At 44.3% G+C, this 15,102-nt stretch overlaps 1 protein-coding gene across 2 annotated transcripts in view; it reads left to right on the top strand.

Moving 5' to 3' along the window:
* Window positions 1–15,102, top strand: part of ARHGEF28 (Rho guanine nucleotide exchange factor 28) — a 276,600-nt gene that overhangs the window by 136,304 nt on the left and 125,194 nt on the right. For both annotated transcript variants that reach the window (XM_072958530.1, XM_031674979.2), the window contains 2 exons: window positions 7,529–7,581; window positions 8,172–8,232. In XM_072958530.1, the coding sequence (XP_072814631.1) occupies window positions 7,529–7,581; window positions 8,172–8,232 (114 nt within the window). The remainder of the gene's footprint in view (window positions 1–7,528; window positions 7,582–8,171; window positions 8,233–15,102) is intronic.

Here is a 15,102-nt window from a genome sequence, read left to right as displayed (position 1 = left end):
TCCAAATGAATTAAATGGCCAGAAGGTCACCTCATTTTCAGTAGGCGCAGATGAGTAAGCTAATTATTAGTCCGTATTGATCCACTGACTGACTCCGTTGTGTGCTTGCCGCCTTTGTCCTTATTTGATCTCCTTACTCTAGGATGTCCTCAAGGGCACTGTTCAGAACACCAGCCTTGGAAGATGCTCTGAAAAATAAGCATTCTTTGTCCAAATGAGTAGAAAATGCTGTGTGTGAAACCCCCATGTTGGAAATTGAGAATACAGTTAATGTTTTGTAGGTTCTAGTAAGTCTCGCAGTCAAGAAACCTGTGTAGCCTTTTTGAACCTACCAGTTCTTTAACTTGATCCTGGGAAAATCCCTTTTTCATGGTTCTCAGCATCTCATGAAGGTGGTCTGTGGAAGGTGCTTTGGAAATGTTACTCTTCCTCGTCTCTCCTAACCCTGCCATTTCTCAGTCTTATCTCCTCCTTTTTCATGGTCACCTGGGTTCTCTCCGTCTGTCAGCACAGGATGCTCATGCTGGGAAGGAGGCTAGGGAGGCATTTTTAAAGCTACTCACGGTCACCGTGAGTACTGAGATCACCCGTGCCTCGCCGCACGGCCCTCTTTACACTTCACATTGTTTGGGAGGCGGTTCCCTGCCTGGGTCTATGGGGCCATAAAACAGACAACCAGTGCGATACCATTGACCACTATATGAATCCATTTTTTCCCCTATTATTTTGTAGTTTTTTAAAAACCCTGTGGGGGAGGGTACAGCTCAGTGGTAGAGTGCCTGCTTGGCATGCACAACATCCTGGGTTCAGTCCTCAGGACTTCCATTAAGAAATAAGTAAATAAATAAATACACTGAATTACCTCCCCCACCTGCCCAAAATAAATAAATTAAAAAAAAAGCCCTGTGTAATATGCTAGCTGTCTAGATTTTTGTGTTGCTAGTCCTTTGCTTTGTTGCCTTCTCTCCATTAATTTTCTTCCACATTCTCACTAACGAGGAACTAAGGAGTTGGGATTGGAACGTGAGTTCCAGTCACAAAGGAGAGAGGGCAAAATCACCCCCTTCAGGGCTGAGGCAGCGGCTCCCAGCAGGCTCAGAGGGGCTTCCTTCTCATGACAGGCAGGGAAGGAGGGAGAGGCCGTGCAGCCAGAGGCAGAGCCCAGGCCAGGCAGGCAGATGTGCACCCCGCAGGCTCGTCCACGCCGCATCTGTGTTTACTGAGTGCCCGCTCTGCCGGGCACTGCTCTAAGCACTGGTGATGTGGCAGTAACTGAAAGGGCAGAGCGGAGAAGCCCTCCTCTCAGGGAGTCCCTTTCATGGAACTGCACTCAAGAACAGGGTACCAGGCACTGCCCGAGGCTCTGGCAGGTGCAGCTGGGTCCGTGCGAGGTTTGAACACTTCATGGAGCCCATGCTCCAGTGGTCGTGGACAGGGACACTTCTGGGAGTCAGGAATCCATTTTCCCCATTTTATACGTGAGGAAGTGGTAGCACAGAGGTCATGTAACTTGTTTGAGGTGACACGGCTTGCTCAGGCAGTCAGGCTGAGGTGGGTACATTCTTACCCCCGCACCGTACACACCCCCACCCTTGTGTCACAGAGTGCTGACCGCTTTAGTCTTTGGACTGCTCGTCTAGAGTTCTCTCCAGCTTTTGTGTGATGGAAAAAGTGCAAAATTGGAATCGTTTCCTTGAAGTGAGCTCTCTTCCACGTGGCTTACCTGTCTCATGGAGCGCTCACGATGGGAGCCTGTGACCTGCATGCACAGACATGTCTTGATGACACACCAGCAACCAGCAGACTGCTAAAACCCTCGGCTCTGCCGTGACCTGGCTTCTGAACGTTTTGCGAGTTACTCAGCTGTGTTTTCTTTTGTGGAAAATGGCAGAGTGGGAGTGTCATTTAATACTTACTTGGTTTAAATGAGAAAATAGAGATGGGGCAACTTGACCAGTATCTGACCATGGATGCTGAGCTGACATGCCTAGAGTGGGCATAGTGATAATTGTGTGTGTTGAGATACCAGGACATCGCTCTTCCTGCCACGGTGACCAGGTGAGCAGAGTTTTCACTTGAACATTCTTCCGACAAGGATGCAGCCCTTCTCTGTGAGCTCTGGGTGAGTGAGACGGGAAGAGGGAGTTGCGTGGTGGATTCTCCTCATTTGAGTATCTCCTGCGAGGTATTACTGGGAAAACCAAGGGGGCTTTTATCTGTGCAAAGTTTCCTTCCCAAGATTTTTCATTTTAAATACTCTAGCTCAATGTCTAATTTCGAACTGTTGAATATGGTTCCAATGTCTTACGAAGACAGTTTCTTTAAATGACTAGAATGGCTGGGACCTGAGGTGTCAGGATTTAGGACAGCAATTAGGAAGGCTGTTTTGCAGGGATGATTACTCAGTTGGATCACAGCTCTTATCTAATCCCTACTGTGAAATACCCATCCAAATATTTGATCAGTGTTGCTCACCTGAAAGTCGGGACTTGGGCATTTTCAAGACAATCACAGATCATGCCCAGAGAATGCACTTTCCAGCCCCAGGAAGTCATCTGCGTTTCTTTCACCTGACAGAGAGGCTCAGTCCTCTCTGTTTCTTTTAGAGACTGACATTGCCAGTCTGCTTTCTCCTCCTGCCCACAGAAAATAATGATTTAACATTAAAAGGCCAAAGATTTAAATGAAATATCAAGCTGATATGATGCTCACTTTGTACATTATTGTAATAATATTAGTATTTTCTCACACATAAAGAAAAACTCTCCTCCTTGCCTCCCCCAGTTTATCACAGAATTGAAGAATCCTAGTTTGAGCTAGAAAGGATCTCAGGCCCCTCAGAACTGACCTAGATACGATAAATCCTGCTCATATCTGCCGTGCATGCTTTGCTCCAGCTGGGTCAGCTTAGCAGGTGAGCAGAAGGATGCGCATTCAGTGAGCATATCAACTCCAGGGTCTAATACAGCTGACATAAGCCTAAGTTGAAGGTGTAGTTGAGGAATTTTTTCCTGAATTCAGATAGAATCTAAGTATGAAGTCTTAGGGACGTGAAAGCATTCCCAAGAGAAACTTGAATCTTGTTCATATATATTGAAAGATGACTTTTCCTCACGTTATTCAAGAGATTGAGTAAATTAGGAAAATTATGTTCTGACCTCAATTTGAGATACGGTGATTATAGAGCTTCTGCTTAGTTGATAGTTGCAACCAAATTTGGGGGCTAAGGATATCTTTTTTTTTATCTGCATGAGTTAATTTTTGACTATGTGAGACTTTATGGGGGTTGGGGAGTAGGAGAGAGTACACACTGGAGATGGGAAAAAAATCTGTATTATAAAAACATACTAAACATAGAGTTATCATATGACCCAGGGATTATACTCCTAGAGATATATACATATATATGTTCAAGAGAAATGAAAACATACCTCTCCTTAAACTTGTGCAGAAATGTGCAAAGCAGCATTATTCATAACTGACAAAAAGTGAAACAATCCAAATGTCCATCAGCTGGGGAGTGGCTGTAATGGAATAGCATCTGGCAATAAAAAGAATGAAGTACTGATGCATCACAACATGAACAGGCCTTGACAACATGTCGTGTGAAGGAAGCCAGTTACAAAAGACCACACACTGCGTGAATCCATTTATGTGAAATCCAGAATAGGCCAATCCATTAAGACAGAACATAGATTAGTGGTTGGTTAGGGGTGAGTGGGAGTAGAGGCGGCTGGGGGGAAACAGGTAGGAAGTGCTAGTGATTTTGGGGTTTCTTGTTGGGGTGATGAAAGTGTTAAAAAATTGGCTGTGGTGTCGATTGCACAACTCTGAATATATTAAAAATCATCAAATTGTACACTTTCTTTTTTGTAGTGTAAGTTTTTCCTATTTGATGATATTTTAACACCTTTATTATGCTGTGGTTCCTGTACAGTAAACTACACATATGTCAGATGTACAATTTGATGAATTTTGGTAGATGTTTACATCCATGAAACCACCACCACAATCAAGATAGCTAATATTTCCATCATTCTCCAAGAAGTGCAATTTTCAAATGCCCAATTTATTCTTTCCCACCTCCTTTATCCCCTGGTAACCATAAGTTTGTTCTCTGTGTCTGTGAGTCTGTTTCTGTTTTGTAGATAAGTTCATTTGTGTCTTTTTTTTTAGATTCCAAATATAAGTGATACTATATGGCATTTTTCTTTCTCTTTCTGGCTTATTTCACTTAGAATGACGATCCATCCATGTTGCTGCAAGTGGCATTGTTTTATTCTTTATGGCTGAGTAGTATTCCATTGTATAAATATACCACATCTTCTTTATCCAGTCATCCGTTGAAGGACATCTGGGTTGTTCTGTGTCTTGGCTGTTGTAAATAGTGCTGCTGTGAACACTGGGGCACATGTGTCTTTTTGAATTATACTTTTCTCTGGATATATACCCAGGAGTAGGATTATTGGATCATATGGTAAGTTTGTTTTTAGTGTTTTGAGGAATCTCCGTACTGTCCTCCATAGTGACTGTACCAGTTTACCTTCCCACCAACAGTGTAGGAGGGTTCCTTTTTCTCTACATCCTCTCCAGCATTTATCGTTTATGGATTTTTTAGTGATGGCCATTCTGCCTGGTGTGAGGTGATATCTCATTCTAGTTTTGATTTGCATTTCTCTAACAATTAGTGATGTTGAGCATCTTTTCCCATGCTTGCTGGCCATTGGGATTTCTTCTTCAGAGAAAGCATCCTGTATTTTTGATACAAGCTTTTTCTTTGCTGATGTCTAGCTTCTGTGGTCCCATTTCTCAAAAGGAGACAGTCTGACTTGGGCACAGAGTTGAGATCCATTAGGCTAATCCATTTCTTAATAAGACACTGGTATTAATTTTACAGCTACTTCACCCTGTTTCAAAAACCCTGTTTACTGGTGCAAGGTTACTGGTGAACATGAATATTAGGGATTATTTCTTGTTCTGTTATAACTTGGCAATAAAAAAACATGTTTCTGAAGTTTGGAAGGTCTGATTTAGGAGAGGATAATCTTTACTTCTGGGTGGGCCTTGAAGGCAAGATTAATAGGCCTTTAAAACAGAATAGCTTGGAGTTACTGATACCATTATCTGCTGAAGGTTCCTATAGCAACGAGTGATTTGATTGCCCTGTACAATTGGTGGTTCTGTGAGTAAGTGTAAAAGGATCCTAGTAATTCTGCAGAAACTCCCTCGGAGCAATCTCATTAACCTCCCATGGAAGGAGTGCCGTTTTCTTCAAAAGCTCCGGATACAGCTCTGTGTCATCCTAGATCAATGAAAGATACATTATCCTGTCACAAATATTTTCAGTGATGTTAAGATAAAGGTTTTATAACTTTGAAAGTTTTTAAAATGATGAAGTACACATTCTATGAAGGCATCTCTTTTAACATAGTTTGTAATATTTGTTTGAATAGGAAACACAATTGCATGAGACTGTATGGAAACTGTAGGCTGGTGACATATGAAAACTAGCCTTTTGAGAGAGGCGGAAACCTGGAATCCGAACTTCCCGCAGGGGTGGGCTGTGAGCATACCACCAGGTGAGCACAGCCTTTGCTGCTGCGGGCTGGGTTACCTGACGGTAGAGCCTTCTTCATCAGCAATCTTGGATAAAGTGTGTACTATTCTCTTGAATCAGTGCTGTAGGTACAGAATTCTTTAGAAATGCAGAATTATCATTTAGGAGTATATGGTCTGAAAAGCCTGTGACAGGTGGTACATATATGTGTGACTCTCTTGCTGTCTATGCAGACGTGTCTGTTGAAATGTTGGTTCTAGTTACCTTCCTTTTGTAAACATGGTGGTGGTGTCATCTTCACTCACCCAGGTAGGGCTTGGATATGTGCATTTCAAAACAGAAACCCCACCATGCTCCTGTATGGTGACCACCACAGTAGATGCTTCACATGTTTTTTGCATCTGTGCAGTTGGATGAAAGCTTTCTCTTAACCTGGTGTTTTGGACTTTGGTGCTTAAACAACAGGCTCTTGAAGGGTGAAGCTGGCCCATTTTGACATTCCTGGCACTGGCCATGTTGTTCTGCAGATGGGACTCTGCTGCCACCTGGAGGCCTTGCATGGGGTGTGCATGTAAAGGCAGGCGGGGGATGCGGGGGAACAAAAGCTGCTCAGGCTGAGTGTCAGCTGCAGCCTTGTCCTTATTTATTCCCTGCTGAGGTCACAGGAGATTGAGTCTGTTACCCTTTGGATTTTCATCATAGAAGCTAGTGTGCATTATGAATTCAAGAGCAATGTTGTGGAGCGCAGATATTAACTTGCGTGGCAAATGCAAAGTTAGTGTTCTGCAGATTTAGGAAAACACATTGTGACTTCGTGTATGTTGACTTCTCTGCTCCATTCTTGCCTTATTCATCATCAGGAAAGCCACCTGAATGGAAACCTTACACATTTTCTAAGCACTAACATGGTTGAAAACTCCCACCATGTTGCCAGGGAGTAAGAAGAGCTTGAATGAATGCTCTTGGAGGTTTGAGGCCTCAGGTGACTTAAATTAATAGGAGTAGCCCAGTGGAGTAGGGAATGTCTAATCAATGCACCTGCTGGGAAGACTGGGGGCGCTCCCCAGAGCTGGCATCCAGCAGGGCCGTGGGGGCAGGGAAGCTGAGGGGTCTGGAGGAGGGCCTGGGCCCACAGTGTGGAATGTTAACACACATTCAGGGCCAAGGTCTCCATCTGATTGCCCTTGTTAGGAGTGCCCAGCACTTCTGCTTTCCTCCGCCCAAACCTGTTTTCGGTGGTTATTTCAACAACAGTGGCTCTTATTTACCGGCAATTGAGTACTTGGGAAGAGAACCAATCAATCAAAACAAAGAAAAATACCCCTTAATTGGGCCTTCCTGTTCATCCCAGAACATCATGACCACTGATGTTTCCAGGAAGGCCTTTATTCAGAGAGACGGTCCCTGGCGTGCCTGGGGCTTGTTAGTGCAGAGCTGGGCGCCGTCTGAGGTCTGAGCCCAAGGGCCACCTCATGTTCTCGGCTCACAATGGTGCCTGTGCGAGGAAATGCCAGACCTTGTCTGGAATGAATTACGCTTTTTTGGCACATATGAAATCTGCAGTATTCGAGGAAGTAGACGTGTGGGATTTCCTCAGGTGGGTGCGAGTCACGTCCTTAGAATCTGTGCTATTGATGAGGCTTCGGTCCGGGCATAGCCTTCCTAGTGAATCAAAGGCAGTTGTTTACTTAATGATCGCTTTCTTCCTCAGGATTTCCTGTGAGAGCTCCTGGGCTTGTTTACATCTTCGTCCACACAAATGATACCAGAGCGTGGGCTGTGAGGTTCTGAGATACTCTGCTCTGCGGAGAGTTGATTTTTAAGAAGCCTAATCTAAGAACCTAGCTCCGTACAGACAGCTCTGAGCAATTCATTTATCTTTGTCATCTAGATTCTTTTCTTTTTTTCCTTTTTTTTTTTTTAACGGCAGTTCCTATCAGCAGATCCTGATGAGAATTATTCCTTTTGCAGAGATTAAGAATTTGGTGTTCAGCAGATCGTCACCTGGAAAGCAGGATGGAAAGGTAATGATCCCCTGCCCGTTCTCTTCCTTGTGTTTCTCTCCAGAACTGAAGTGGCAGTGAAGATCTAGTGGTAATAAATACAGGGGAGGAAAAACCCCATAGGAAAAAAAAAAAAAGAGAGAACAAAAAAAACCTTGGGGATATGCCCCAAGTCAGAGTCAGAATGACTTGAAATTCAGTTTCCTGTATTGAATTTTCCATCTCTACTCTATGACCAAACATAGCTGTCTTTCTGGGTTGTAGTGGTGTATGCAAGATGATTGAATACATTTTCCAAAAATTTGCGCTTGAAGATGACATCCACAGATGTGTGCCAGCCATGGGATGGCAGAACTAAACCTGGGAGATGGTCTCTGAATACAAAACATCCTGTGGACCGCTTTTAGGTGTGTTTCAGCTTGGGACAGATCCTTCCCTTATTTCTAGGTCTTAATATTTAAATACAAGATAAGTTTTCTGTTTACATGTGGTGCTACATCTGACATGTCTTTATTGATATTTTCTGAGGCAGTTTTTTTATTTACAAAAATCAACCAACATTAGTATGACAAGTCACTTTCAAGCAACCCACCTGGCTTTATCTTTCCCAGTGTGTGAGAAGCCTGGAGACTCGACCGGATGGGTGTGAGGACCAGGACAGCCTAGATGCAGGTATGTTCCAAAACATCTCTTCCCTGCCCTCATGCAGGGGTAGTGCAGACCCAGGATACAGAGGGCAAGACGAAAAGATACTTTAAAAATAAAATCTTCCTTCTTGGGAGCCTTGTCTACTTTTTGAAACCCACAGAGGTAAATTTTCTTTGCAGCGTCAATGATAATACTGTGACTTCAGGGGTTGTGTGTCCATTTACAATCTAAACAAAACAAAGCAGAACAACTCACAATAAAGAAAGCAATCCCAGCTTTTGCTGGGCAGTTGTGCTCTGAGTCATGCTGGCCTGGGGCTTGTTGTAGGGTACCTTGGTATTCCTAACGAGCAGGTGCTACCAGCTTCAGTCTCACGTGAAGTGATGGAGGCCGCTAACTTCATCCTGCTTGGCCTCAGCATCCCGAAGCCTGCCACAGTCCCAATTTTGATACCCAGTGGGGACCCCAGGGGGCTGAGCCTATGTGATCCTACCCCCGGCCTCAGGAAGAGACCAGGTGCTTGTCTTGGGGCATGAGCCTGATGTGGGTGTCCTTTTAGAGGAACCAGGAGCCCCCGGGCGAGGGGACGGTATTCCCTTCCACGGACCCAGGGATTCTCGTCTGCTCGTAGGCGTCCTAACTCACCAGTCCCCGAGCTCAGGGCCCCTCCCCAAACCTCCCTGGGCATTTTCCAGTTCTTCAGGGCTGATCAGGGCTCCAGACTTACCTCTGACTTGGAGCCTGATGAAGCTGTGGGCTCTGAGGACATACACAGGCTGGGCTGTGAGCAGATGCCTTATCTGGGCAGCTGGATGGTCTGGGAAGACCTCTGGGGCTGATACGTGGGAAGCAGATAATCAGATTTCCCCATCAGTTTCCTCAGGCAGCTCACACCCCTGGAAAGCATGTGGGCAGAGCAGGCTTAGGAGCTGCAGGGGCTGGTGGTGGCTGAGGCAGGGCCAAGGGCTTGGGCTGATGTGAAATTGGGGAAAACCAAGACAAGGCCCCGGGGAGTTTAGCAGCGGAGGTGGGTGGGCCTCCCGAGCCTAGAGACACAGAGGGCTCCCCCAGGGGCCTTGTTGGCACTCCTGGCAGGCACACAGCACAACAGCTGCAGCAGGTGGGAACCCATGAGAATAAAGCTGGGCCAGGAGGAAGCGCCCTCAGTGTCGGCTGGCTGTGCTGCTGGCAGTTTGGCCACAAGCCAGAGGTGGTTCCTGGATCTCCTGTGTGAGCTACTGCTGAAATTGGAACAGAAGCTAGGCCGTACCAGGCATTATGCATGCCTTTCGTATTTCTGCTATGGAAGGTAAGAGTAATAATTTACTTCTGGAAGAGGGGAAGAGGAAGGAGAAATGAAAGCAGACATGTCCGTTTGGACGACTGCCGTGGGCCATTGACGCTCCGGGAGCAGAGCTGCTGCTCACGCAGACAGGATGTCTCATCTACAGACTGCATTGTGTACTTTGAAGAATGTTTACCAAGGCAAATTGCTGATGGGGGAGGAGTGTTGGCTGTTAAAAGCATTAAATAGCAGGATGATTTTAATTTTAGGCTTTAAAAACTTGCTCCATTCTCAAACTGGTATCCTTGCTGGGTCAGAAGGCCCACGTTTTGGAAATTGTAGCAGCCTGAGTGTTGTCAGTAACATCGGTGTGTCTGAGGAGGGTGGTGATGAAAAATTTGAGAGAGACAAGTGTGTATGACGTTAACCCAGTGATTTGTGGGAAGATCCGTGAGTGATTGTCCCTTGTGCTAACATTAGATTTTTTGTTCATTTCAACTTTTTGAATTAAAAAAACTGACCTGATCTTAGCAAAGAAAATAATAGATTTTAAAAGCACCTTCTGAGACAGAGAAGGGGGCAGGAAGCTGTGAGCAGCAAAGGCAGATGGTAGGCGGGCATCTGGAGCCGGAAACAGCTTTTCCCTGTGGCCACTTCCAAACTGTTTTGTTCCTTTGTGTGCTTACGTTCTGCTCAGCCTCTAGGGAAGTGCTGGTAAGCGTGGGGCTGAAGTGCATGCCTTTGCTCACTTGCATTACTCAAAATGGCGTGACGTGAGTCGAGCAGGATCTCATAAACGATGCCAGCAGTGTGCCCGCAGAGCTTTCTGTGACGACGGACGGGCTCTGTGTCTGCACCGTTCAGACGTAGCCGGTAGCCACAGAGGTCTGTTGTGTATGTGATGTGTGCCTGAGGAGCTGCCTTTCAGTTTTACTTGTTGCACTGGACAGGGAAGAACCAGAGCCAGATTCCTTTGTATTGCTGTCGTTGGCCCAACAGTGCATCGAGATCATACTCACCGTTAGTTTATACACCGATGACGACCGCCAATTAGAGGAATGACGTCACCTGTGGGTAACAGCTGGTAAGGGCATCCGAGCCAGTGCCCTGTCCCACCTCAGCACCGGGCAGTGGTAGTAAGGTTATCTTCATGGTGAGTCCAGGAGGGCTGGCCCAGCCCTCTGTGGATCCTGTAAGGCCTGGCCTTTGGCTCAAAGGGGAAGATCCCAGTTGAAAGGCTGGGATTGGATTCTGTTGCTATTGCAGTGAGGAGTCTGCTCCTTCTCCCCAGCTGGGCGGGTAGAATAGGGGAGAGGGCAAAGCAAAGGGAAGAAGAGAAGGTCGGTGAAATGGGTCAGTATGGAAATTAAAAGGAAGAAAGGGTCTATTTGGCTCAAGGATGTGGGACTACGTATGGTGAAGAAATAGAAGCTCCACAGTGGGCAGCAGTGAACGCTGTGCCAAGGAGAAGGGTGCCAGCATCTGGCAGGAAATGTGGAAGCTTGTGGGGACTGCTGTGGGGAGCGCGGGCGTCGGCTGCCCTGCTGGGATCCCAGCTGCAGACAAAGGTGCAGAAACCGTCACTGAATCAGCAAAACTGGAAACCACCTGATTAGCTGCGGTCTTGCAGACTCTACTTTGAAAAGGTTGAATCTGAAAAATTAAAGCCACATGCCTGGTTCGAAATTAAGATTTCCAGTTAAAAGTTCATGCTTGGAGACTGTGAAACAAGGTGCCAGTGTCACGGGTGGATGACAGAAGCTCCTGGATGGTGACACCCCTGCTCTCTCCGCAAGTGATATTCAAGTGTGAGTGAGGTCATATGTAACAGCCCAGCATCAGTGACACTCATACTGAATCGAATTTTCCTGCACTGATTTATCAGCCATGGTCTGCATTGAGACTGAAGATTCTTTGAACTTTACTGGGCTAAAGCAGTGGATTGTATGACTGTTTGGATGGAAAATAATGAAGGACTGGTAAAACTGACAAGTTACAACAAGAACTCTGTGAGCATGTTTTAACTTTCTGGTGGGGGAAGGAGGCAGGGAGGCAGAAACACTAGGGGAGTGGTGATGGGATTAGCTGGCATCGTCCTCCTTGTCTGGGAAGTCCTGGTACCGCAAAGCTCCGGGCGTGAAGCAGCGTCACCGCTGCTGTTTGGCTGGCGGGGAGTGAGTGATACTCATGTTATCATGACATAAACATGTTATTGTGCTAAATACGCCTTTTGGAAGAAATAAGTTTTCTTTTTCATAATTATGGAAGTTATAAATGCTCACAGTAGAGAAATTGTAGAAAGAGTGGAAAAGCATCCCTATGGTTCTGCTGCCCCCAAAGCGGCTGCTGTTAAATTTTGGTGCCTTTATCACTAGTAGTTCCCTGTACATCCATTTTTTGCATAGTTGTGATCATGTCAACAGTAGAATTTTGCGTCCTGCTTTATTCATTTGACTTGATATGTCGTAAGTAAGCTCCATTTTAAAAGGTAGCTTAAAATGACGCTGTACCTTTTTCTACCAAAAATATGGATTACTCTTGTAAGAAGAAAGAGAATGTCGTTGAGTCTCTCTGCAAGTGTTTGTCAGCCAGGAAGAAACCCCAAACCCTCCTCTTTGTACTATGTATTTGATTTTACAGAGGGCCCGACTGCCAGAACCTGCTAGGACTCAGATCACAGTTATTCTTTAATACTTTGGATCACTTCGTTGCTGTTGACTGTTTATTACTGGTATGTAATGAGAGGAAACCTCTCAGTGGGTGCTGGGGCTGGTCAGGTGGGTCCTAGGGAGACAGCTGGATGTGGGAGGAAACCTGACTTGATACCAGAAGACCCACCCAGACCAATCAGGAAGGGAAGGAAGCAGAAACAGAAACCAACAGTGGGAAGTCAGGTGTTCCAGAGGGCCTCCTCGGCCGACACAGACAAGACAGAAGAAACAAAGGCCCCACGCAGGAAGCTCAGGAAAACGTCACCAAAGGGAAACTGGAAAGAAGTGATTGGAAGATCCAAAGAACAGTCCCTCCAGAATAGAATATGACGTGTGGTGCAAACTCTTTATCCAGGCTGTCCACCTGGGGTGTGTCTGGGAGAGTCCAGGCCCGTGGATTTAGGTGGTGAGCTGGGTGGCTGGGTGGAGACAGTGCGCTCAATAGTGCTAGTTTGGCAAACCACCAGTAAGCAGGGCTGATGGGGTTAGTCTTTTCTTCTTATATTAACTAAAATTTGGAAATGGAATCAATGCTACTGAGCGATAAAAGCTTATAAAACAGCAATTTTAAGTTGTTGAGAAACATTTCAAAACTTCATTTTCACAAGCAAGATCTCAAATGTGGACTCTTATGGTTTAGGACCCGTGTCCTTGGAAGCTGGCCCTCTTTTGGCTTTTCTTATTTAGTAACACCTGTGTATCTATGTCGAGATCCCGAAACTGTTACATGAAACGTGAAAGAAGGAAAAAAAGGGAGGGGGGTAACCTTAGCAGAGCTCTTACCCTTCTGAAAAATAAGTTTTCAAGCCTGATTTCTGGCAGGTCTCTCTTTATGCCCCAGGCTACAGAAGCTTCTTGTGGATTCCATTTTCTTCTCTTTTCTCTTTCTTTCTTTTTTCTTTTCTTTTCTTTTTTTACAGGGGTGAGGGGTGGGTCTTTTCTTCACCACAAACCAAAGCTTACCAGTGATGGTTTTGAAATAAATGGGCTAGGGCTGGAAAAATATACCAAGAAGACCGTTGGGAATTCAAAGTTATTTATAAAAATTCTGATTCAAATTTTATCCTTTTTGTTCACTTCAATGAAAATTTCTTATTGCAGTTGAGGTTTTAAAAATTGCTTTTGGTAGAAGACATTGCTGACTTACTTGAGTTCTGCTGAATGTTTAGGCTGAATATGGCTCTCTTATCACGAGTGTTCTGCCTTTTCTCTTTGTGCTTTCATTGTTTGGATAAAATTCTTGTAGAATGTGAATAAAGCATTTTACTTTAAATTAGACAACTGGAATATTTATTGTCAGACTTTTATCCCATAGTTAAAAGAGAACTTTGGGATTTTTAAGTTAATCTGATACCACAGACTGGGAAATGTGAAGGAACTAAAGCTTCACTGGAGGTGTAAAGTCTTCATATTATTTGTCTTTTTTTTATAATTTAACATAGTTGGTGTTTTTTTTTTGTTTGTTTTGTTTTGTTTTGTTTTGTTTTCTTTAGTAAGTCCCAAGTCTAGGAAGCTGTCTGGTCTAACGTTCTGCCTAGTTTTTGCTGACAGATATGTGCTTAAAAACAAAAAGCAGAATGAAAGTGAGTTAAGGTTCAGAGTTGCCAATTAATCCAAGCACCACTGTTATCTGAACTCTGCCTGCCCACTGGAATTACCTTGGAGCTTTAACAAACAATACAGAAGCCCTGGTCCCGCCCCCAGAAAAGTCTGACTTAATTGGCTTGGAGGAGAGGCTCTGTTTCTAGCGATTCTCAGGTGCAGGTTGAGAACCCTGAGAGTTCCTTACTGGAGCTCTGCTCTGCTGAAATCACTCCTAACTTGGTGGGTTTTCACTATTTTTGAACTGGGGAAGTGTGGGTCTACTTTTATCTCATTTGATTACAGAAGCAATTAATGGAAGGCCATTTGTGTTAGGTTTGCAGACTTTTTTTTTTCAATTGAAGTATAGTTGATTTACAATGTTGTGTTAGTTTCTGGTGTGCAGCTTAGTGATTCTGTTACACATATATACCTATATATTCTTGTTCATTATAGGTTATTACAAGCGATTGAATATAGCTCTCTGTGCTATACAGAACTTTGTTTATCTATTTTATGTATAATAGTTTGTATCTGCTAATCCCAAACTCTGAGTTTATCCCTTCCCCCACCTTTCCCCTTTGGTATAGGTTTGCAGACTTTTAATGATTATCCCTTTCATTAGCATTGTAGATCTGTGGGAAAGGTAAAAACAAAAAAAAATTATTGAAAAAGTTTCCTCACTACTTGAACCTAAATGAGATGACTGAACCTTTAAAGATTCTTTTTAAACATTAGGAAGGAATCAAGTGACTAATTTGCTGTCACATTCATTTACTGGACTCAGAGGCACACAGATTGGGGTGAAGGGAGTGGGTGGTGGTTTACACCAGGTCATAGGGGCACTACAAGGAAGCCAGACGTTTGACGTGAGTACCAACCTCGCTGTGGTGTATTCTGAATCTCCTCTTCCTTTTATCTCACAAACCAGCTTAATTTCCGAAATGTAACTGAGGGAGAGGAGAAAAATGGCAGTTCTCTGAACTCTAAATTTTTCATTCTCTAAAATAGGATCCTCAACTCCGAATAAACCAGCTCAGTGAATAATTCCATAGCTCCTATCCTTAAAGATTCTATGTTGTTAAATCAAATGATTATAAATTTCAAACAAGTATAAAGTCTTAAGGAAATGACAACTAACTTATAAAACATGAAACAAGTGAAAAATATGAAATATATTCTGGAAATAGTATTTGTAAATTTTTTTATGTGAGGGCAAAATTCCACTTACGGATTTTGCCCCCTTTTCTCTTGTTGAAACACTTCAACATACCTGTGTGTACAGACATTTAAAGAAGGAATTGCCCACACGGAGGA

Source organism: Vicugna pacos, chromosome 3, assembly GCF_048564905.1.
Source record: "Vicugna pacos chromosome 3, VicPac4, whole genome shotgun sequence".
Taxonomy (NCBI): Eukaryota; Metazoa; Chordata; class Mammalia; order Artiodactyla; family Camelidae; genus Vicugna; species Vicugna pacos.
Note: the sequence above shows the minus strand (reverse complement) of the source record. Positions and strands in the feature narration are given on the sequence as shown.